The following is a 24,723-nucleotide window of genomic DNA, read 5'->3' as shown; positions in this document are numbered from 1 at the left end:
CAAAAGACTTGGGAAATATTGGGTCCTGATTCTACAATCAGTATCCTGTGTGACTTTAATTTCTCTCTTCTTGAATCACTCTTTAGATGTTTGTTGAGGGCCTACTATGTGCCAGGCACTGTCCTAGGAGCTGGGGCATAGGTTCTGGCACTTAAAAGGCCTAAGTTCCAGACTCAACTCTGCCACCTCCTAGCTCTTTGGGTATGAGCAAGTCACTGCCCCTCTCTGGTCCTCACTTTCTGCATGTGTAAAGTGAGGGGATTGAACTTCTGTTGTAGGGTCTTCCCAGAAACAATTGAAAAATATCTTCCAAAAAAAAATTATAGAACACATTTGAACTTGACTCTCGGAGTCATTCTGAAGTAAGGGCTTTGGAATCATACAACCCTGGGTTTGAATTCTATGTCTGCTACTTGCTGTGTAACCTTATGCAAGGCACTTAATTTCTTGAGGCTCAGTGTCCTCATCTGTAAAACGGAAGTAATGATAATCTTGTCAGAGGGTCATGGCAAAGCTTGAAGGAGCTGATACATGTAAAGTTTGTAGGAGAATGGCTGGTGCATAGTCAGTTCCCAATAAATGATAGCTGCCATCACCACTGTCACCACCATAATTGTCGCCATCATCACCATCATCGTGATCACGATGATCGTGAACATCTATAAAGTGAAACTCTAAGTGATTGCTAAGACTCTAACATTTTAAGTCCTCCTTTCAAGGGAGAATTAATTGACGAATGTAGGAGCTCGCCCTGGGCCATGTGAGTGGGACACTTTAGAAAAGCATCCCCAGTAGAGAGAGTTCTCCTTCTCTTTTCACATCTTGGTCTGCTTAAAATTTCCTTTCCTTTTCCCATAGTAAGCAAGAAGAGGACCCTTGAGATCTGAAACACTATGGGATGTCAATGGGAGTCAATTTCTCTTTGTATATTTCTCCTTTCAGTAGTTTTATTTCCTTGTTCATACAGTGATTTCACTTCAGATCTTTTGGGGATGGGTCTTTGGCCAAGGCTCAGTTGTCTGATTTAGACCTCCTATAATCTCCCAACTTCATCCCTCTTACACCACATGCTGAAAGGTGAGGCTTGGTGCATGCCATCCTGGGTTGGCTGTCAATTACTTTCTCCCTCTGTCAAAACATTTGAATTGTAGGAGGCTGTGGTATCCTAGCAGCCCACAGCTTTGGTGTTCTTATTGTTGCTTTTTATGTTTAGGAAAATTGGATAGTCATATCCTCATTTTACAGTTGGGACTCGGAGACATTAAGTGACTTTTCCAAGGTTGTATGGGGGCCAGAACCGGTTCCCAGAAATCTGTCAGATGCTTATTCAAATAAGCCCCTTAGAATTTTTCATTCGTTAAGCCTTTCATGCTCTGAATTCTGAGGCATTCAAGACACAAGTCAGAAATCTGAAGCGATATGGGTGAGGCCAAATCAGCAGGGCTGAGTTTTGGGGGTAAAAGCCGTTTGGAAGCTCCCACACCGGGGTCAGACTTTTCCCAGCAGAGAGGAACAGTGAATGAAGGTCTGGGGGCGTGTGTGGGAAAGGGGCTGTGAACTTACAGCTCCTGGCTCTGTGAGCGACAATATTAGAACAAGTATGTGGTAGGTAGGCTGTCACTGACTTCACTGTATGATGTCGAGAAGTCCCGTCCCCCCACTACTCCCCCTTGTCTGCTCCAACCATCCAATAACTTAACTTCGCTGCCTCAAGGTTCGCTTCCCGCCCATCCCTCCGCCGCCGCCGCCGCCGCAGTTTAGCGCTGTCCGCGGTGCTGATCGCCAATCTCCTGATTGCCGTTTCGACCAGCGGGGATCTCTGGTGCGCCCAACCTCTCCTCCTGGCCCCCCACCTCTCTTTCTCCAGGCACCCCGCACATAAATCACGGGTGGGAGGCCGGCTTGGTTCCCCCTGCACGGGGAAGCGGCTGCCCCCTCCCTTGCTCACACGGGGTTTTGCGGCAGTGGTGGCAGCTGCCACTGATTCGGGCACTGGGGAAGCAATTGATTCGTCTACTGCCAGCAGCCCGGAGTTGCCTACGCGGACGCAGACAGACGACAGAGAGAAAGAGAAAGAAAGAGGAAGAGGGGGTGGGGGGAGAGGGCTCCGAACGAAAACCATCATCCCTGTGGAGGGCAGTCTGAGGGAGCCACTGCCTTTGCCTTGTCCACTGACTGGTCTGAGTTTTCTCTTCTTCTGGCAGTGGTATTTCTTTTCATCTTGGTCCTGCATGATTTAGGGGTAGTTGCTGTGTGTGTGTGCGCGTGAGCGCGCACGAGTGAGCGTGCGTGTGTGCATGCTGGCGCTTCGATTTTATTTTGGGAAGAGTAGGGGAACCAAATGAACAATTTTCTTTCAGGCACCTCCAGTGAGCTTTCAAACCAAGTCATCGGGAGTTAGTATCTTCCCACCCCGGCAGGGAAGGGAAGAGTTGGCAAGAATTTGGCTCACCCATTCCCTCTGCAATCCTCTGGTGTGGAGGTAAGTGCTATTCTTCTTAATTGTGTAAATGGGCTAGGGGTATTGGGATCCCAGTTGGGATGAGGTTTGTACCTGAGCTGGTGGGATAGAAGGAAGGTGGGGGGTTTGGGGAGAGGAGTGTTGAGGAAGACCACATTTATTTGCCCACATTCTGCAGTGTTTGATCGCCTAAGCAGCACCCCAAAGCTAAATGAGATTTCGGCTCAGTGCCCAGGGAGGGGGGTAAAATATGCTCCTGTTTTAGGCAATGCGATCAAAATTGTGGCTTCTGCCCAATTTACCCTCTCCCTTGCAGCAGAAGCTGTTGAAAGTAGCCAGCAGTTCTCTGAGTGGATTAACCCTTTGTGGGTTGGCCAGCCTGCATGGAGGGTCTCTGGATGCTCTGCTCTGTGGGTGGGCACTTTGGCCCTGAATGGGAGAGGGTCGCCTGAGGCTGAAAGGTTAACCCTTGCTGAGGGCCACCTAGGCACACCAGGTGAGGCTTGCGTAGGGCAGGGCTCAGACTGTACCACCTTCCAGGTACGGCTGAGTGATTCAATTGTAATGATTTTTGCAAGCTTGGCTGTTCTAAGCTTCCTGAGATGGGAGATCTGGGAGCCATGAAAGGACCACATTTTGCTTGGCATGAGTGGTCAGGCAGCCCAGAGGGGAGCAGCCAGCAGCCTGCTGAGCAGACGATGTTCTATTTTCACAGGTGGTGTAACCTGTAAGTGATTGTATGTGGGTGCATCCTGGCACCAGCCTGGGGGACTCCGTCCTGAGCCCGTCTGAGAGTAGGCAAAGAGGGGAACAGGGTTTCTTCCGATCTGGGGAAGGACCCCAGTTTCTGGCTTCAGATCTGTTCCAGGACAGACCAAACCCCGCTCTAGTTTCTTTATCTGAGATCCTGATGGGATAAGCCTGAACCAACCTGTTAGTGAGTGGGAAGTCGAGGTTTCTTGTCACCGAATCCAAAAACTCACATATAATTTGAAAACGCCTTTGCTGTTAATCTGTGACCCATCAAAAGGAGATTTCTCTTTGCTTCCTGCTTTGATTACATCTACCTTTTTGGAAATGAATGTTCTTATTTTTAGCATCTTCTCATTATCTCAGGGGCCACTTTAGTCTTCTGCATCCCCAAGGATTTCTCTGTAGGTTCTTGTTCTTGGAGGTGGGAGGAATAAAACATCAGCCCCAGAGACTGGCAAGCCTGAAATGTAAGCAGGGCCCACTCAGTCATTTTCTCCAGTCCCGGAGCCAAGCGGGGACGCCGAAATCCCGGGGCATGTGCCTGCTCAGGGAGAGCATGTGAAGCGGAGGGGTGGGCTGCTTGGTGGTTAATGTTAAAGACGTGGTCCTCAAAATCCCACGCTTTTCTCACTGGGTGACCTTGAGGAGGAAGTTGCCTTAGTTTCCTCCCTGGAAAACCTCAAGTAGGAATGACTGACGTGAAGAAATTTAGCTCAGTTAAGGAGCCACAAGAACTGGCTGTGGGTGAAATTTAAGATATTGAACTTTGGCATTCACTGGGGCCCTGCAGTGGGGCCTGTTAGGAGTTCCCTATTGTGCTAAGTGTTAACCATTTAATTGCTGGATTGTGGGGAGGTTTGGGGGAACTAGGAAAGTATCAGGGGAGTCCTAGGGGCCTCAGTGCAACGTCACCATCTGGTACGGGAGTATGTTAGTGTTTTAACAACTGGTTCAGCCATGCAGAGCGTGCCTGCTAGCCCAGCTGAGGGAGCTGGGACTGGGTTGTTAACATGTGGGTGCTTTGAACACATTTCCTTGCTGCCTCTTAGCCTTACTTCCTCGGGGGTGGCTGAGATCCAGAAGGCTGCCCTTCCTCCTCCCCCATCACATTTGAAATGGTGCATTGTGGTGCACCAGGGAGAGGGAAACAGAAGCTTCTGGAAAGAGGCTTGGGCTTGGACCAGGAGACCTGGGTTCCAGGCCCAGCTCTGCCTCCCCTTTCTGGGCTTCAGTTTCCATGTATGTGCAATGGGGCACACACATGGTCTAGGTGAGTCCAGGGCCCCTTCTGGCTGAGGTTCTGTGACTGTGTGATAGGAGTGTGTATGCAGGCGTGCTTCTAGGAAAGGGGTATACTGTGTTTGGAAATTTATCATGAGTGCCGAGGAGGTCTGTTTGGGGTGATTCAGGATTGGGGGTCTCTTGTGAGAACTTTGCTAGGTTCCTAGAACTTTGTGCTCAGCTGCAAAGGGGTCTGCTTTATTTGTGGCCTCAGATACGTAGACATACAGATATTGTAGCATTTGAAGGCTCTGTAGAAACTTATCCCAGGGCTGGCAGCAAGGACCCCTTCAAAAAACCCCACTCTGAAAAGATGCTTATTCATACAAACACACAACACTTGGGGACTCGTGGACCCTCCCTAATGCTCATCTGAGGACCTCAAGTTCAGAATCTCTGATCTAGTCTGACCCCTTGAGGGGGGCCCAGAGAGGGAAAGCAGCTTGTCTAAGACCACACAGTAAATCACAGCCGAGCAACCTACTCATCTGTTGTCATGAAGACAGGCATCATCCCTTTCCTACTGGCTTGGGCAGCCCCCACCCCCCAAGCCAGCTGGATACAGACAGAGGACATTCTGTGGTGTCTCCTCTAGCCTGTGCTGGGGATTGGAAAGCATAGCTATGGAGATAAGTGTGGGCATTTCCTTTCTCACTGGTGGGAGAGACGCAGCAGCCAGGGCTCGGCAAGTCTAAAAGGTGGCCTGGGAAGACTTTTCCCCAGCTGGCTGTCCCTCTCTCCCTTTCCTACAGCTCATATGCATCCTGGCCACCTGCCCAAGGCTGTGAGTTCTTGTCAGTGTGGCTGCTCGGGGCATTTATTTGTAGGCTGTGGTATTTATTCTTTATTTATTGCACCCCATGTGGGTCGCAGAGAGTTTGTAACTTTCTTCTAAAAACCACCATGACATACGGTCCTGTCTTCTGCTTCTTATCCCCTTTGAGTGGTGAGCTGGTCGTAAAGGCAGATGAATCAGGATTGATGGGAATACCATGAGAAGGAAACAGTGTGGTAGATTCCTGTTCAACACTGAGACTGTAACCTGGGAGAGAAAGAAATCCGGGACCCAGTCGTGGTAGGCTGGAGCCAATAAGCCTGAATCATTCAGCTACCACCCAGGATGGAGATCCCTTTGTGCTGGGACTATGAAGGAGGCACCACAGAAATGGGCCCCTCTTTCCTATTCCCCACCCCCATCTGCCTCCTTAACCAGCCATCTGAGGGGCTGCAGTGTGGGCCTCTGGGAGAAGCCAGACTGGAGTTCAAGTTCGACTCCAGCGCTTCCTTGCTGTGTGACTTCAGGGAAGACTCTTAACCTCTCTGAGCCTTAATTTCCTCGGTGAAGTATAATAAGATATTACGGCATGGAAACAGATCTTGGGTTTAGATCCTTCCAGTTGGGTCACTTCACTTCTCTGAGGCTTAATTTTTTTCCCTTTGTAAAGTGAAGATACTAAAGGAATTAGGAAAATTTTGAGTTAATGCTTGCAAAGTACTTAGTACTGAGCCTGGGAGGAGTAAGTAAGCAACATATGTTAGCCATGGGGATGATGGGTAATGGTGAAGTCGCCCCGGACTGAAAGAAGATTGGGAGAGGTAGAGGAAGGTGAATCCTGCGGGCCAACTGTGCAGTTTTGGGGCCCAGGAGAGAGAAGACAGGGCTTGGAGATGGGAGACTTCTGTTCGCACTTATTGTCTTTGTGGTGTTTGTGCAGTTGAAGGTGGTCGCCGGGACCTCAGTTTCTTCATCTGTGAAATGGGCATCATGGCCTCCTTTCCTCAACGCCCATGAAGCCCCTTGGAAGCAGGCCCTCATTTGTGCGGTGGTCAGGCCCTGGAGGAAGCGGTCTGGGAGGAGAAGCCCTACTCACTCCTCTGTCTTTTGTTCCTCTAAATCCTTGGGAGGTTTTTGCTGAATCATTCCAACTCACCAGCTTAGAGCCCATGAGTTTCTCCTAGGAGACCTGAGCTTTCCCTTGCTTCCCAGCCATGGTGCTTTCCCTGCCGTGGGGCTACTGCTCAGGGCACCAGAAGTGCTATAGGCAAGATCCTACGGCCAAAGCTGTGCATCTCAATTTTTAAGTCAAGGTTAGCACACAGCAGTTGTTCAGTGGCGACCTGCATGGACACACAGGAATAAATGAATGAAACCTCAGTGGGTTGACTAGTGGACAGGTCAATTTGAGGAGGCACCTTTGACCTATGGTCCAGTCCAAGGTCTGAACACAGTAGACATTTAGTGTTTATTGGTTATGATGAGTCATTGGTGCCGAGTTTAGAAGGACTTGGCTTTTATTTCGGGTCTGTTACAGGCAAGGCTCAGCCTCTTTTGCCTCCTGCCAGAGCATCTTTGACACTTACTCATGTACCACACATTTATTGAGTACTTATGGTATGCCTGGCACCAGGCATGGTGGGTATTGGGAATAAAATGGTAACCAAGGCACCATCTCTTTTGGGACTTAGATTAAGTTAGGGGCTGCCTACAACATGTAAGCTTTTGGGGGGTGGTACAGAGAGAGGGCTTCCTTAGTCACCCTTTTGGGGGTGTTTTCACTCAGCTCAATGACATCTGAAAGTCTATTAGTAAGGCTTTGTTCTCTGTCTTAAGCCCTTGCTCTTGGACAAAGAGCAGATCCTTGGGATGGGATAACACATCTGGCCTTATTAGTCATTTACACTTACTGAGGAGGAGTTGGAAAATCCCTTCCAAGAAGTGAGGGGGGGGCTTTTTAGGAGTGAGGAGTGGAGTCTACGCACACTGAGCTAGCAGGTAAAAGAAGGGACAAAAGGCAGGAAAGGCATGTGTTGCTGGAATCACCTTCTGTTGGAGGCAGAAAGCGCTTGATGTCTGGGATCAGAGTCCGAGGCAGATTCTCGGGGTGTGCCTAGACCCCCTCCATCAGACACTCTGAGTGCGGGGCCTTAAGACCTGTGTTTCCACAAGCCTCCACTGCTATAGGTAAAGGAATGTTATAGGTAACATCCACTGCTATAGGTAAAGGAAAAAAATGCGCAACACTTTTACAGGTGTTATTTATAACGTTCTAGCTGTGCTGCAAGCCTCAGGCTTTCTCCCAAGGTTTGCTCCCCCACTACTCACCATTTCCCAAGGGGCTGAGCAGGGTAAGATTCAGGCCTGTTGCCTCCCCAGCGCCCACCCCTTACTTTCTGCCCCCGAATCCCTGTTTTCTCACAAGAAGCACAAGCTTGATCTAGCAGTGGTGACCCCATTCCTTGCTAACTTCTGAGCACCCCACTGTGGGGGGCGGGGCGTGGGTAGGAGGCTTCTTTCTCAGGCAGAACCTAGGGACTTAGGTTATCAGATGGCTCGGGGGCGAGGAAGCAGGTATCAGCCAGCTCTCTAGCCTGGCTGGGCCTTTGGGGTTTGAGAGAACTCAGCTGGTTCTTACCCCAACTTGCTTTCCACGTGGGCTGTGGCTGCACCAAGGAACCATGCGGCTGAATGCAGTGCCACCGTGGTTTCCTCGAAGTAATTGCCTTGCTGTCATTCGTTTTAACGACATAACGCTTGCTTAAATCTCATTGTAATAGAGCAGTGTCAGACTCTGGCTTAGTAATCCAGTTGGTGAGCAAGGTAACAGGCCTCAGGAAGCTGGGTTTTTTGCCCACCCTTCTGCCATTAATCAACAAGAGGAAGCTGACAGCATCATAATGATGTGTGGTTTGTGAAGGTTTATTTAGAGAGCCGAGGGGGGGAAGTCCCCTCATCTCTCAGTATAGCCTGAGTGAGTTCATTCAGTTGCCTTTTTCTTTCTTTTTTCCTCCTTTCTTCCCATCTTTTCCTCTTTAATGCACCTACACAATGACAAGCAGCGACTTGTGAATGGAAACAGCTCTCCGTAGAGAACAGATTATGTAAGCGGGTTCTGGTGCCAGCTGTTGATGGAGGGGCGGCGTGCCGGGGCTGCTGAGCAGAGAAATCATTTCTCGAAGTTTATCGGGAGGCCTTCCACACGAGATGCTGCCAAAAAAGCATCTGCGAGGTCCATGTGGGCCCTCAGCCTGCCGCTTATCCCTGTCCCCCTTTATCTGTCAGCATTTTCCTTTGTCACGGTAGTGCCACTGTGTCCCCACGTCTCCCTTTCTAGGTCTCTCTCCCCTTTTCACTGTCCCTGTCCCCTTGCCCAACTACCCCACCCTTCTAAAGTCCCCTGTCCCCTCTCTCTTGTGTCCCTGCCTGTCCCGGTGCCTCCTTTCTTCTCCTCTTGCTCTCTCGCTACCTTCCTCTCCTTACTCCTGCCCTGCCCCAACCCATCTTTCTCTCGTCTGCGCAGATATACTGAATGGCTTGTGAAGGGAAAGAAAGCATTCGTGAGCCCCTGAGTAGGGTGACCAGCTGTCCCAGCTGTCCCACAGGGGACTCTTGGCATGCCAGGCTCTTGGTGTGTTCAAAATAGAAAAGGTGTGGGCAAATCAGGACGAGTCGGTCATCTTACCTCTATGTCAAATGCTTTGAATATTGAGGAGCTCCCCCAAAGATCAGAGATGTGGCTTTCTGGGGGAGTTGCCTGCTTTCCTACTCATGGGGGAGGGACGCAGTGGTCTCTGGAGCCCTAGCTGGCCTTGGCGTTCTCTGCATGATGCCGGGAAGGTAAAGACCGCCTGGATCTACGGGGGCCAGTGGTCGGTCAAGGGCAACCTGACGCCCTCCTTACTCCCTGCCCCCTCCACTGGCAAGACTGACCACCCTGCTGGTCATTTGCTCATTTGTCACAAGAGGGGACCCAGTGAGAGATGGCAGATGGTTCTATGCCAGACGTTCTCACACGTGAACCTGTGTCAGAATCCCCGGAAGGATGGTTAAGGCAGAGTTTCTGATTCTAGTGGGACTAGGCTGGGGCCCAGAAACTTGAGTGTCTGACACATCATTCGCAGTGATGTGGTTGCTGCCCCTCCAGGAGCCTCACTTCAAGAACCGCTGCTTTTGACCAATTTATTCCCAAATATTTGTTGTTCACGACCACGTGCCGGGCACTGCTGTAGGCCCTGCGGATTCTCTCTCCTTCCTAGAGCTGACAGTCTAGTGGGGGACAAAGGCACTAAACAAGGAAACACATCCACAAGGTGATTTCAGGAAACGATATGACACGATGGAGGAAGACAAGGGATAGGTCAGGGAGAGAGAGCTAATTTAGTTATAAAAAGTGTGGCCAGGGGAAAACTTTCAGAGATGACAATGTTTGGATTGAAAGCGGAGTTTCCAGAAAGAGCCAGAACAATCCAGGCTGGGGGAACAGAAATGCAGAGGCAGAGACAGCGATGGTGTCTCGAAGGAACAGCAAGAAGACCAGTGTAAGAGGTGGCCGGGGAGAGTGAGGGGGGCGAGGTGGGCCAGGGTTGGGATGGGGGTGGGGGCTGGGCCATGCAGGACTCCAGTGGAGGCAAGGAGTCTGGATTTTACTTTATTTTGGGGGACGGTTCTCATCAGGAGCACAACGTGATCTAATTCCCAGTCTTGGTCCTCATCACTTTGGTCTGTTAGTGGACAAAGGACTGCAGGAGGCTGAGGTGGTCCGGGAGACCAGACACGGGGACCAGCGACGAGGCCATGGACCCGGGAAGAAGGTGGTCAGATTTGGGGGTATTCTGCACGATCACAGACAGGTCTTACGGAGGGATCAGATGTGGGGGTGCAAGAGGAACCAGGTTCCACTCCCAGCGAGACAGGACCTGTTCTTGGCATTGGTGCAGCAGTTGTGATTCTGGAGATCACAAGAGGGGCCTTGGCTGCAACCAGGGGCCTGTGGCTTAAGCAGCAAGAGGAACAGCTTGTGCCAAGTGAGGGGATGCCTTTCAAGGAGATTGCCAGTGCTCCGTCCATGCTAAAATGCACCCTCTCTCTCTCCCCGGAGGAAACAGCAACAGCTCAGGGATTGTTCTCTCATGAGCAGGGGCTGGAATAGGCTGCCAGTGCTAAGCAACCTACTGGAGGGGGTCCTGCTGCTGCCATGACAGGCGGGGACGTGGCCAAGTATCTCTCCCAGAGGTCTGCAGATGGGGGGCTTGTGGGGAGGGCTGCTAGGCAGGAGGGAAGATGCATGCTCCTGGTGTTTGCAGCCCTCCCTCTGATCCTTACAGACCTTCGTGCTGGTCATGAGAGCTGACCAGCCCCAGGCAGAGGGGGTCATCAGCACTGGCACATCCCAGAAGCCCAAAGCAAGACGACCCAGCCCGAGAGGGGCCATGCAAGGCACGGACCCAGCACTCACCTCCCGTGCCTCTCACAAAGGGACTGGCCGCCGTTTCTGTAGATTTGTTTCTTCTTGTTGTTTTTTTCCCCCCTTGGGAGGGTTTATCTGGCTGGGACAGGCCTACGTGTTCTCTGTCTTATCTGCAGAGGGGTCTGGGCACGTGTCTTCTGAACAGCGCGTGCCTCTTTGGAGAGCAGTCCCCGGGGGGAGAAATGAATAGTGCCCCCATGCTGGTGCCCAGGAGGGGGCTTTGCTTCTGATTACAGTGCGGGGAGAGCTGGCCTCCTTTGGAGCCTCTCAGGTTTCCACCCAGAACTCATCTGCTTTGTAGATGAGCGTGGAATTCGTCTTCTGGCCGGGGCACAGACAGTGGGATTCTTTTTCTCATTTCCGAGGACAAGACCACCATAGATCCCTAAAGGTTTCTTTCTCAGTCTTTTGTTATTTATTCTCTTTATCCTCGTAGGCCATTCCTGTCCCCTCACAGGTGGCCCTCCTATCCCATTTAGTGGACATCTCTTCTGTTTGTATACGTACCTTCAAAATAGGGACTTTTAACGTATATAAGTGGTATGGGTCCATAAATCTCCTTGTTGCTCACTTTTTTTTTTTCCACTTAGCACCTGTTTTTAAGATCCTTCCACATTACAAAATGTGCATCTAATCTTTTGCTCCTAATTGTTGATACACTCCCAGCCATAAATACCCCCACACGTCCCCCGTTCTCTTAGCTTACGTTAGCTTCCTTCTAGTTACCTGGAATATATCCGGGACTTTCCTGCACGAACCAGCGGGGACTCAGGACACAGAGACTTAATCTCTATTTAATAGAGATTCAGTAGTCACTGGGGAGGTTGTGGAGAGACCCTTCATGGTTTAGGTTTGGTTTGTTTGCTCAGAAAACACAGAGCGCTCATCAGTCGTGATGCCCCATGGGTACAGAGAGGGAGGCAGTGGTCACGTCGGTGGGGTTTGGAGCCCAGCAGATGTGGGTTTGAATCAGACTGTGATACCCACCAGCTGTGTGACCTTTGGCCAAGTGGCCTTTGTCCTTCTCAGCCTCAGTTTCTTCTTCGGTAGAATGGGGGGAATGGTAGTATTCATTCGATAAGGTTGTTGAAAGTGAAGTAAGAGGCTGCATGTCATCACTTTGTGTAATAAAACTTCTTTATTTGGCCCCCTGTGAGGGGGGTTGGATAAGTAGTTGTCTGTATCTCCTCCATGTTCTGCGGGATCTACTGTGTGTGTGTGTGTGTGTGTGTGTGTGTGTGTGTGTGTTGGGAACGGTTTCTTAGCTGAGGCTGAGACAGTGGCCACCCTGTTGAATAGTTCTTTCTCCGTCTATGTGGAGAGCCCCTGGTCCCATGCAGAGTCAGCCACACGAGCCACCTCTGTGTGGTCCCCAGGACCAGGGTTTCGACTCTGACACTGATGTGGCCTCCGGAGAAGGACCGGTGGTGGCAGAAAGGCTCATTTGGTTCGGAACACACTCAGAGGGTAAAACACCACAGAAGCTGGTAGGGGGAGTCTTCAAGTGGCCAGAGAGGACCCCCAAGAACCCCGTCCCCCACCAGGCTCTGGGACTGAACAGACTCCAGCTCTGGAAAATTCTCCCTCTGGTTGTCATGGCAGCGGGCGTCGGATGGAAGCCTTTATCCCCATGGGGCACCACAGGGCTGAGATTTTAGGTTGACACAAGCTGTGGGGTGACCTCAGGTCTCTACTGCAGGGTGGTCTCTGATGCCCTGGGGTGGGGCAGGGGGGCTCCCCAGCTGTTCATAGCATTGCATCATCATCTTGCTGAAAAGACCCATGAGCTGCACTTGGATACAGGAAGCAAATGAATTGGACCCTGTCCACCAAGTCACAGAGCAGTGACGATGGGCTTGACCTTGGGCTTTGCACTCACCTAAGTGATCTCTAACCCTCTCGGGGCTTGTAAAGGAGGCAGTGTTCTCATGCCCATTTTGCAGACCAGAACTCTGAGGCTATAGAGGACAGAGAGGTCTCAGTTGCCCAAATTCACACTGCCGGTCAAGGGGAGATTCAGGAATCCCAATCCAGATCTTTTGGACACCAAAGTCAAAGATAGAACTTTCATAGTGAGAAAATGCACCTTCCAGGGACTCCTGCTCTGTAGAATGAGATAATCACCACTTATTTTTTGGAGTTGTTGTGATGATCAAGCAGCTTAGAATTTCTTTCGTTAATACGAAGCTCTGTAGAAATGGTCTCTATGGTCTTCCAATCCTCCCAGCTTGAATCTAGGATCTGAAGCATGAATGTTATTCATTCGGATCGGTAAGGGGCAACAGCTCAGTGATTAGAGGCACAGCCGCTGCTCCCAAAGCTCCTTGTAATTCGAGTTGTACGACTTGCCAGCCTGGGAATTTGGGCAAGTTATTTGGGCTCTCTGACCTCAGTTTAATCCCCTGTGAGATGGGAATAATAATGGCGCCTCCCTCACGGGGGGTGCTGTCAGGACTCTATGAAGTAACACACACAGGAATCTCCCAGAGTAGCACCCAGGATATGGTACATTGACGGTATAAACCTCAGCTGCTTATGATGACCTAGAACTTTTTAAAGAAGTTATTCCATTATTCCATAATGTGAATTCCATTTACAGATGAAGGAAGGAAGCCCCTTGGAGGGCAGCTGATTTCCCAATGAAAGGTTCAGTCCCTGGGGATGACAGTGGCCAAGTCACAGAGCTTCAAATCATAGCAGGTCCACCAGGCCAATGACAAAGCGTTAATGTGACATAAAGTGGCAAAATGACAGTCACAGAGGCTGGAGAAAAGCAGATGGTGAATTCGGTGGCCTCGGGATCCTTCCCGATGGGCGCCAGCTGCTAGTCCCACCGTAGCCCCAGTACTTAGTGGCCCACACGAAATGTTTTGCCAGATGTAGGTAATAATCTATTGGGAACTAGAAGCAAGAAAACAAAACCCTGTTTGGTGAGTGCTGTGGGGTGTGTGGACCTGGCGATTCATGGACCTGTACCCCTGGGGATAAAAATATATGTTTATAAAAAAAAAAGAAAACAAAACAAAACCCTGTTAGGGATGCAGATGAAATGATCGAGGATCCATTTATAATATTTGCTTCATTAGTTGTATGACACACACATACTTAAGATCACATATTATATAAAAGACTCAATTAATTGGTTTCTTTCTGCTGCGGACACATATTTAGATAATAATCAGTGAACCAGAAAAGTAAGGAAGGTTTTATAACTGTAACAAAACTCACCTCCTGCAGATGCTTTTGGTTGGAGACTAGGAAAAGGAAGACACACCATTTGGAGTTGCCTGCTGGTTGGAAAGTTGAGAAGGAATTTACTTGAACTATCTTGTTACGCAAAATAAAGCAAATTTGAGAGGGAATGAGAAGTGCTCAACATTGTGAGAAACATCTAGGATAGAAGGTGCTTTCTGAGGAGTATTTGTTTGGGAAGATCCTTACCTTCTATTTGGTCACTTAGAGCCAGGCATTGCACTCAGGGCTGGAATAAAATAGAAAATGATTTCGATTTGAACCTTTCTCTCGAGGAGGTAGACATAAATCAGTAATCATGCGTGTGGATATCATATATATATATATGTAAAACCTGAGGGTTCAGGAAAGGTCTATGAGAGAGCATCGCCAGGAAATCTGGGAGGGCTTCCTTGAGGAAGTGACATTGGACCTGAGAGCTGAAGGATGGATAGGAGTGAACTGAGTAAAGCAAAGAGAACAGTTACAGCAGTGGGAACAGCATGTGGAAAGGCCCTGAGGTGGCATTCAAGGCTCTGAATGAAAGCCAGCATGATGGGAGCACAAGGCTGCGGGGAGCCCAGTGCGAGATGAGGTTGGTGGTACCTGCAAGACCATGGTATGACAGCTTGCCTTTCTTCTGAGAGCAGTTCTCAGAGAAACTCTGTTTTTATAAGCAGATGACCTGATCTGATCTGTTTTGTAAAGGGCTCCTTAGCTGTGGTGGGATTCACCTCCAGGGGAGGGCGCCGAGCGATTTGACAAATACTCTGGAAGGACTTTGTATATTGGCTCAGCCCTCTGTACCCCACCCTTTTTACAGCCCCAATCCCCTGGAAGAGGAAAGGGCAGTGTGACCCCAACCAGGGAGAGATTTTGTTCTGCGGTGAACTGTGGTGTGGGGCTCCTCCCTGAAAATCTGGAGAGGGGGTTGGGGAAGTTACCAGTCCACCAGCTCTGCTGCTGTGTGATTCCGACCAAGTTACTAAATCTCCCTGTGTCTCAGTTTCCTCATCTGGAAAAGCGCTAGCAATAGCATCAACCTCCCCGGATTTTCTTGGGGCCATAACGAGTCGGTATATATTGTCTTTGCTTGGAACAGGCATGGCACGTGAGAGAGGCTTCATCAACGAATGATCATGGTCATGACGATGAAATCTCAGAGCTCAGCCTTCTAGAAGGGGTCGTCCTCATCCTTCCCGCCCCCATCCACTGCCTCACTTTCTGTGGGCCTTTCCCCAAATATCACCTTCTCAGAGAGGCCTTTTCTAGATCATCTTATTTAGAAATTACACCCCTGTGCCAGAATCCTGGGTCCTCCTTGCCTGCCCGTTTTTCCCTGGCACTTAGCACCGTGTGACACACGATCTTACTATAGTATTTATTTTGTTCGTCGACTCTCCCCGCTGGAATGCCAGCTCTTCCCACAGAACAGGATCATTTGACTCTTTTATTTAGCACTCTGCACTCAGTGTGCCTTACCCCACAGCCTCTGGCACCCAGTAGGTGCTCGGGAAGTATTTGTCAGATTAAAAAAAAAATGCTGACTATGCCCTTCTGAAGTTCGTGCTCTCGCTCACAACCTGACCCACTCCCCAGGCCACTCTAACTCACTTAATGGTTCATCAAACAGCAAAAGCAGCAGCGGCACACCCCCCCCCCCCGGCAAAAAAATCCCCAGGAAGGGGTAGGGGATGGGCAGGGGAGGTGTTGGAGGCACCAGAGATTTCAGTGATGGGGAAGAAGGGAAGGTCTTTTCCAAAACCAGCTCAGCAGCCTGATCTTTTTAACCTGATTAATCACATTAAGACTTAGTCCATTTGCACATTCCCTCAGCCCGGTCACGGCCGCTGGTAGGAAGCAGACTTATTCATTATTCAATATTTAAGAAGACCTGCATTGCAGGCGAAGGGTTTGGGCGGTGTGTGGAAGAATGGGCAGCAAATGCTCCAGGACTGACTCTGAAGTGGTGGATTGTTTTTAAAAAAAGGAGAGAAACAAGAGAAGGTGAGGCCCCGAAGCTCTTAGCCTCTCCGCTGGCCTTCCCAGATCTATGATGACATTGACTGGTGCACCCCTGAGTTATTTGCTCTGATTCGAGGCAAGAGAGTGTTACCCACAAAGGAGGCTGAGATCTGGGAAGCTTGGTCTCGTGGGTCCCCTTTTTCTAGCACTGGCATAAAGTGGTGGCTTTCAGAGTGTGGTCCCTAGACCAGCAGCATCGCCGCCACCTGGAACTTAATAGAAATGCAAACTCTCAGGCTGGGTCCCAGACCTCCTGAAACAAAAACATCAGGACAGGCATGGGGGACATCCGTCTGTTTTCACGAGCTCTCCAGGGCACTGATGCAAGGCCAAGTTCGAGATGCCTGGGCAGGAGGGACAGGGACCCAAAGAGCGAGTGGAGCCGGGCCTGTGGTTCTCCGCAGGTGGGTCTCTGTCCAGGCTGCACATTATAATCACTGGACAGATTTCCAAAAAGTATGATGGGGACATTCACCACGAGTTTCTTCTTTAGGTGGTTTGGTTGGGATCCTGAAATTGGCATTTTTGTTTGTTTTTAGTTTTTAGATATTTTGCACATTCTATTTTAATTCCAGTATCCTGGAATTAGCCCTTTATACGGCTCCCCCCCAAATCTGCCATGCTAAGGTTCGCCACCTAAGAATTTTAAAGAGAGCCAGTGCTCATCAGTTTGGAGGTGACTGCCCCTGGGGGAGGAGAGATGGACAGGAGGTACGGAAGGGGGAGAACACAGAGAGGAGGGAAGTAAGTTCAGACCTTACAGGCTGTGGTTGGCAACCAGGACTTTGTGCTAGAATTGTCTTTTTTTTTTTTTTTCTTTCCTGTAATAAGAGCTCCCACTTAACTGAGCATTTAGTATGGGCCAGCACCGTGCTGGGAACTCTGCATGCCTCATTTCATCCACCAGCCCTGAGAAGAAGGAGCATTTGTAGCCCCCATTTTCCAGACAAGGGGTACAGAGAGGTGCCCAAGGTCCCAGGCTAGCGAGGGACCGAGCCAGGACGCGGCCTTGAAGCGTCTGGAGTTAGCCACTTCGTGTCTCACGGGTCCCTAAGCTGAACACAGGTTGGCTTCCTAGGAAGGGTGATTATTGAGGAGAGGTCCTGAGGATGTCTCCAGAAGCACCAGGTGAAGTGGCTGTTGGAGAGGTGGAGTCTTGCGTCACTTCCTCCCTCTCGTGCCTCTAGATTCAGACCCTGGTTTCCATTCTGCCAAAAGGACTTGCCTTTCTGGGAGCTTGGTTTTTCCCTCAAGGCTTCTGCATCCCCAGGTCCCATGAAGGCTTGTGAGGGACCCTTTTGTCTCCTTTCTTGATTTTCCGATGGCAGCTTGGCCATTCAAACCAGTCCCAAAACTCGCAGATAACTGCCAAGCCTCCACTTAGCTTTCAGAGAAAAATGGCCTTCGTCCTTTCCTTTTCTTTCCTCCAGTTTCTTTTCTCCAAAAGAGCTAACTAAGACTCAGGGCCAAGGGGACTCACTCTTCACTTGTCCTCCGCTTTGAAAGATGAGGACCTTTCGACTCCCTCCCATCAGCCCTCATCAGTGACCTGGTTTATGGCAGAAACTAAGCTGCAGGCTGATGTGAGAGGAACCACCGGCAGCGCCCCCCCCCCCCCAGCTCGCTGCAAAACTCGTTCCCCTCGGATCCCACGCCGTGGGCGCTTAGAGATGGCAAAGACACTTAGAAACCCATTTGCTCCCAGCCCTGCTTCATTATCCGGTCAGACTCCAGAAAAGCCGCATGCTAGACAATTCCTGTAAGTTTTCCGTCTCTGGCAAATCCCCAAACCAATGTGTTCACTCCTGGCTGGTTTCCATCTTTTTAGCTCACCTCGTTCTGCTCCAGAAAGGTGAATGGTTGGAGGGACGGGGTTTGAAATGCACCTTGGTGGGCATCTCGTGGGAGAAGTTGGCCAGAGAACAAGCCATAATGACAGTACTTTGTAGGTCCTTGGCACTTTTCCTCCCAAATTGCCTCTTTACATCAATTATCTCATTATCTGCCCCTTGCCTCCACCAGACTCTGAAAAAATAAAAGAGAAAACAGACCAAACTCCTAAGCGTTTGCCCCACTTAGTAGTCCTCCTTGTAAAAGGGAAAGTGGAAAGGTAGGAGCACTTGCTGACTAGGATATTATATATATAAACATTTGCATGTACATAAGATATATGACATATCATTACGCATTATGCATACGATATACTATCTACTTTATATACATACATGTATACGTATGAGAGAGAGTTGACTCTCATCATTTGGAGTAGTTTTATTCTGCAAAGTCACCACGATCGCTGAATTAGCACATACTTGAATCATCACTCCTGAGGGAAATAACGGGTTAGGTCCCTGCAAGCTTCTACTCACACTTCCTTAACCGATCCATTCATATCCTTTGTTTTGTGTGCGTTTCTGCTTACAGACATCTTATTCAACACATGTCTTAGTCTGTTCAGGCTACAGTAACAAACTGCCTAAGACTGGGTGGTTTATAAGCAACAGAGATTTCTTTCTTGGGGCACCTGGGTGGCTCAGTGGGTTAAAGCCTCTGCCTTCGGCTCAGGTCATGATCGCAGAGTCCTGGGATCGAGCCTCGAGTCAGGCTCTCTGCTTGGCAGGGAGCCTGCTTCGAATCCTATCTCTCTCTCTGCCTGCCTCTCTGCCTACCTCTCTGTCAAGTAAATTTTAAAAAATAAGTAAATAAATAAAAAATTAAAAGAAATTTCTTTCTCACTGTTCTAGAGGCTGGAAGCCTGAGGTCAGGGTGTCAACAGGGTCGGGTTCTGGTGAGGATTCTCTCTGGCCTGCAGACTGCTGATTTCTCGTTGTGTCTTTATGTGGCAGAGGGCCGAGAGACAAGAGAACTCTCTCGAGACTCTTAGATGGGCACCAGTCCCATCATGAGGGTCCTAGTCCCATGACTTAAGTTAACCCGGATCACCTCCCACACCCCACCCCCCGCCCGGCTAATACCATCCCATGTGGGGGTAGAGTCTCAACACATGAATTCTGAGGGGACACGAACATTCAGTCCGTAGCAGTAGATAGTATTGTTGAGTCATTAACATTGAACTCATGGCCAATGGCGCTGTAACTTATGGCCCATGAACTTATCAGGCAAATGTAGGTTCTATGTAAGGCGCACTGCAGCCTTCTTGCACTGAGGAACACCAGGCAGCACCTCAGCACTGGGTTCAGGGGCCATTTTCAACAGCGAAATCACCATTTTATCATCATCATTTTATTGTTTGCAATAAAAATGTAAATAACGTGGCATTAAACAAGACCTTGAAAAAGAGACCTGTGTGTGATGTGAGAGCTGTTGGACCCGAGCGGGTAATATGCATGTTGGGCCACTTGGGTTTTTTTTGTTTTTAATTTTTTTAATTTTTAATAAACATATATTTTTATCCCCAGGGGTACAGGTCTGTGAATCGCCAGGTTTACACACTTCACAGCACTCAGCAAAGCACATACCCTCCCCAATGTCCATAACCCCACCCCCCTTCCCCCATTTTTTTTTTTTTTTTGCTGTTCTGTGTCTGTGTGTATGTGCGTGTGTGTGTCTGCATGCCAAATGACCGTGAAGGTGCTACAGGTATTGTTTTGGGGGCTAGGGGTCAGTAGGCAAATTCACAGGTACAGAATTTGCAAATTACAGGAATGATTCGGAGTGTGAGTGAGTGTGTGTTTATCAATCAGGATTCCATTGATCGTAATCCTCACTCAGGCAAGTTTAAGCGACACAAAGGGACATTTATTGGTTAATGTACTAGAAGAGGCCACAACACAGCTGAGGCTTGACTCTATCCAGTGGCTCAAAAATAGCATTAGGATTAATAGCACTGGGACAGAGTTCTGATCCTCTAGCTCTGCTCTCTTCCGGGCCGGCTAGCCTCTCAGGTGAGCTTTCTCTACCTGGGAGAACCCTCGCCACGTACTTAGAACCCAGAAACTCAGAGCTAAGCTTCACCGAGTTCACAGAAATCATTGTCCACAAGACTGAGAACCAACACTCCAGTGTTCTTTTAGGGAGCTACCCTTTCCATGTCTCAGTGCATGGGGACCTCAGCTCTGCTCAGGTCATATTTCCTGACTTCAGCTAAAGTTCAGAGTCAGTGTGGGAAGGGGTTATTTAAGGTGGAAGGCAAGTTTGTTGAGGGACATCAATTTAACAGTCTCTCTGCTGCCCCAGGACAAACTGGCCCATAGCCTGTGTCCCACATTTTTGCTGCTGGCTTCATTTCTTTCAAGAGCTCATGTAAGTCCCTGGAAATCTGGATGCTGAGAGGCCCCTCATGCAATAAAACGCATCACCTACTAGAGTGAGTAGCTCTGAAAAGAAGAGAAACTAAATCAACTTCAGATGTAGTTTTTTTTTTTTTTAAGATTTTATTTATTTATTTGAGAGAGAGAGAGAGAGAATGAGCAGAGCGAGTGGCTGGTGGTGAGGGAGAAGCAGGCTCCTGATGCAGGGCTCGATCCCAGGTTAAGGCAGAGACTTAACCGACTGAGCCACCCAGGTGCTCCCAGATGTTATTGTAATATAATTTCTCTTTAGAAGGTCTTCAAGTCAAAGGATGGACGGTGACTTGTTGGCTGCACCAAGAAGGAATTTTGTGTGCATGCCTGTGTGTGTGTGTGTGTGTGTGTGTGTGTGTGTGTGTGATGTAAAAATGGACTGTGACATCTGGGGTTTGGACACAGGCTCTGTCATCTGCTGAGCTGGAGACTTTGGGCCAATACCTCCTCTCTCCTTGCCTCCGTTTCCTGGTATAAAGACTGAACTGAGGGTCGAGACAGCTGTGCTAAGTCCCCACATGTGTAGAAAGCTCAGCCTGGAACAGAGTGAATGTTCTTGGCTGACATGAGGGCTCCGTGATGGGGGAGGGGCGGGAGGAAGACGATGACAGGTGAGTATTGAGAGTCGAATTGTCCTCGACTCCCAGCCCTACTACTCACTGGCTCTGATTCCATCCTGGGGAAAGCCAGTTAACCCTTAAAACCCCAGTTTTTCCTTCTGTGAGAGGGACTCAGTGGTGTCTCTTGCCAAACACGATCGGAGCCCGTATAAGTAGATCACGCAGCGTGGTCCCAGCACCTGACAGATGACGAGTGGCATTACAGGTGTTACTATCAGCCTTTATTCCCCAGAAATGTGACCAGGGTGGCTTGTTCCTCTTTATTTAGTACCCAACATGTGCCAGCTGCTGTTGGGAGTGCTTGAACCATACGTCGTGCTCATTTAACCTCTCAGGGTCCCCCACCCGGAGGGAGGTGCTGTTCTCACCGTTATTGTCATCTCTGGTTTTCATATGAGGGAAATGAGGCACAGAGAGGTTAAGTGACTGTCCGAACACACAGAGCTGGGATTTGAACCCTGGCCGCTCTGCACTCCTTGACCTCCTGTACTCCTCTCATGCCCACCTGCCCCGGAGATCGTGACGACCAAGGGCTTTGTAAATCGCAGAGTGCTCCGTCCATATTTGATGCTTTGATGGCTGTTTCCATGGGGACGGGAGAGAGAGACAGGAACTTTGTGGTTCATTTGTTTGAATGAACCAGCCAACACCGACCGAAACTCCTGTTTCTGTTACTTTCTCCCACCTGGCACCAGGCGGGTCTGGGCAGGGCAGGTCTTCAAGGTCTAGTGTTCATGGCAATGAAGAGAAGCTTTCTGTTCTTCTCGAAGTGGTCTCAGATTTCTTCGCATCCACACCCCAGGGGAAGTGGCCATGGCCACAGTGCAAGGCAGGAAGTATCCTTGCTGGCCAGAGACTCTGGAACCTGTGTTATTTTTTGGGTGGCGGAGGTTCTGGAAGAACACTTGGGTAACATCTGTGGCAGCACTGGGCAAGGCAGCCTTGACTACTCTGTCTTCTGTTCCCACCTCTCACGAGCTCTAGGAAGTAGCCCCCTTTGTACAGATGGGGAGACTGAGGCACTAAGAAGTTAAATAGTTTGCCCAGACTCGCCCAGATTGAGTTTAGCTAGCAGTTGGACCCAGGTCCAGGTGACTCCAAAGCCTGAGCTCTCCATGGAAAATTCTGTCATGGAATTTGTACCATGGGTGAAAATGAGGGTGACGTGTGAGTGTGTATGTGTGTGTGTGTGTGTTGTGCCAAGGTGAGAAAACAACTAGGAGCCCCTCCTGGGGCCCTGACTGCTTCTGCTTCACAAGAATGAAGTGAAAATATGCAATTTTCCCAGGGCAGGGAGCATCTGAGGCCCGAGTACTTTATCCTTCTGTCTTAAGACACTGTCTCTGCCTGCTTGCTAAGAGAGTCCGGCCAAGTCAGGGAGTTAGTGCAACGGGCTGGGAGGAGTCCGTGAACTTGAACTGTTCCTTTCTTTGGAAATGCACGTCACCCTCTTTACAGCAGCCCTGACGAGTAGTTCTGCTGTTTGTGTTGGATTACTTGCAGTGATGGGGGCTCCTCACCTCTCACAGTCACAGGCCCTCCTTTTGATAGCTCCAACGGTGAGAAAGCCAACCTTGACCTGGGCCCGTCTCCCTCATGTACCTGTCACCTGTTGCACTGGCTCTAGAATCACACTGCTGGGATTCTCCACGTGTCCCCATCATTTCCTAGCTGGGTGACCTGGGAGAAGTTCCTGAACCTCTCTGTGCCGCAGGTGCCTCATTTGTGAAGAGGAAAGCCCATCGTTCATTGGCTCATGGTGAGGATTAGATGAGCTACGTAACCTCGAACAGGGCCTGGCACGTTGCAGACCCTTGGAAACTGGATGCACGTCCAGAGGGATAGGAGAGGCGAGTTTAATGGACGGGCATTTATAGTCACACAAACAAGCCAGCTCCTTCCATCAGGTGCTGGGAGCTGTTAGCCTGTCTAGGCTTGGAGGGGCTGGAAGGGAACACCTGTGGACCCAGAAGAGAAAGGATTGTATGGAGGAGTCCTCCGGACAGGAGCTGTGATCCCCAGCAACCAGCTCATGGTAACCAGCAGGCGGGGCCCAGAGAATATGTGCCCTAGCCTCTCTCTCCCTGCTTCGGGTCTGCTATGGCTGCCTCCCATTAGACAGACCCGACCAGGAGCCGGAGGGCAGGAGAGCCTCTGAACGCACCCACACAGGACATTCTCCCAGGACACAGAGCTGGGTAGCGGGTGAATGCATCTGGACGAGTGACTAGAAGATATCCAGCAAAGCTATTTTTATTATTATTATTATTATCGGGTTGGACCATACAATGCTGCCACTATGCCACCATATTTGCCATATGAAAATAGCAAATTATATAAAAATATAAATACAAATCCTATCAACGAATATCTTCTTAGCCAGATAGTATATTACTTGTATCAGTCATCAGTGGGTGGTGTATCATTCATCAGGGTGGTGAGAAGGCTCATTTATAAAAGACCCAGGTCTGCATCCTTGGATAGTCCAATGTGACCTTGACACTGAGGAGGGGTCAGGATGGCGCTTGTGCTCTGTCGGGTGTGATGAGCTTTAGGGCTGCAGATAAGTCCGTTCCAGCTGGGTTTTAATCAGAACAAGTTTCATTGTAACTTGGGCCCAAGGGGCAGCCAGGGGCCATTAAGCTAAATGGCTTGTTTTAATACACAGACCCGGCTCATCCCATTTTCCTGTTTGGGGTACCTTGTGTCTGGCCATGCTTGCGACAACACAAAAATCAGTCCTGAGCATTTCCTCTTCCCTGCACACCACAGCCTAGCTGGAGCAGAAATAAGCTTGGTTAACAACACAACAAAGGCCAGTTTCCACTTTATCAAGGGACCAGGTAATCGGCTGGTCTGCGTAGGGAGCCCTGGACAGAGTTCTGTGACAGTGCGCGCACTTTGTAGCTCAGTGTTTGGCTTCGTAGACTCAGGGCGCCCAGAGATTCATAACCCCGCGGAGGAAGGAAAGGTTTGGGGTACCCCTGTCCAGCAGGAGACATTCTTCCCAGGAAGATCCACTCTGCATGCTTTCCCCTGCCTTCGGGGTGTGAAGGTACACCCTGGTGAGACTTCCTGGCTGTGTGTCTTTGGGCAAAGCGCTGGACTTCTCTGGGCTTCCGTTTCCTGATCTGTAAAACTGGGTAATAAAAGATGGTGTGTTCTAGTTCAAATGAGATGGTGCACATGAAATAGTGCAGTCCTGGCCGTCGGGAAGCCCAGACAGGCTGGGTTAGGTGGTCGCTGCAGGAACACGTCATCCCCACAGTTTCAGGGGCTGGAGCACCAGATTTGTCTCTCACTCATGCTAACTGGGTGCAGGGGGCTAGTAGGGGGTGTCTGCTCTGCGTGTATCCTCCCCCAGGGGCCCAGGCTGAGCGGGGCTCCATCCTCACACATCCACGATTGTCAAGACAGGGAAAGGGGATGCGGTGAAGAGTGCCGGAGGCACGTGATGGGATGAGTGTTACACGCACTATGGCTGTTATACGCAACTAATGAATCATTGGCTGCTACATGCAAAACTAATGATGTACTGTATGCTGGCTAATTGAACTTTACTAAAAAAAACAAAAATGCACTGGCTTCTGTTTCCACCTGGGAACGTTTGCTAGCCAAAGCGGCTCATGCGGCCACTCCCAGCTTCCCAGGGAGAGAGAAGGGCAGCCCCATCACAGGGTTGGTCAGCAGCGCTCACGACCACTACCGCACTCAACAGACCACCCTCGCTTTAGTGCGATCGCCCTGTTTCCCTCATAGGATAAAATCACATATTGTTATTTCCCTTATCCGTCATTATCATG

General features: G+C 49.8%; 1 protein-coding gene across 3 annotated transcripts in view; it reads left to right on the top strand.

Annotated features, from left to right (window-relative positions):
- Positions 1 to 24,723, top strand: part of RPH3A (rabphilin 3A) — a 255,224-nt gene that overhangs the window by 154,408 nt on the left and 76,093 nt on the right. The window contains exons 1-2 of one of the 3 annotated variants that reach the window (XM_082698405.1): positions 2,454 to 2,482; positions 8,333 to 8,374. Coding sequence is in view for 1 of the 3 variants with exons in the window: in XM_082698403.1 (XP_082554529.1) it covers positions 22,953 to 22,955 (3 nt within the window). In the remaining 2 variants the exon portion in view is untranslated. Of the gene's footprint in view, positions 1 to 2,360; positions 2,483 to 8,332; positions 8,375 to 22,874; positions 22,956 to 24,723 lie in introns of those variants that run through there. The other 2 variants (XM_082698404.1, XM_082698403.1) reach the window with 2 other exon arrangements.

The sequence above is a fragment of the Mustela nivalis genome (genome assembly GCF_964662115.1).
Source record: "Mustela nivalis genome assembly, chromosome: 14".
Taxonomy (NCBI): Eukaryota; Metazoa; Chordata; class Mammalia; order Carnivora; family Mustelidae; genus Mustela; species Mustela nivalis.
The sequence above is the reverse complement of the archived record's forward strand: the minus strand, read 5'-3'. Positions and strand labels throughout refer to the sequence as shown.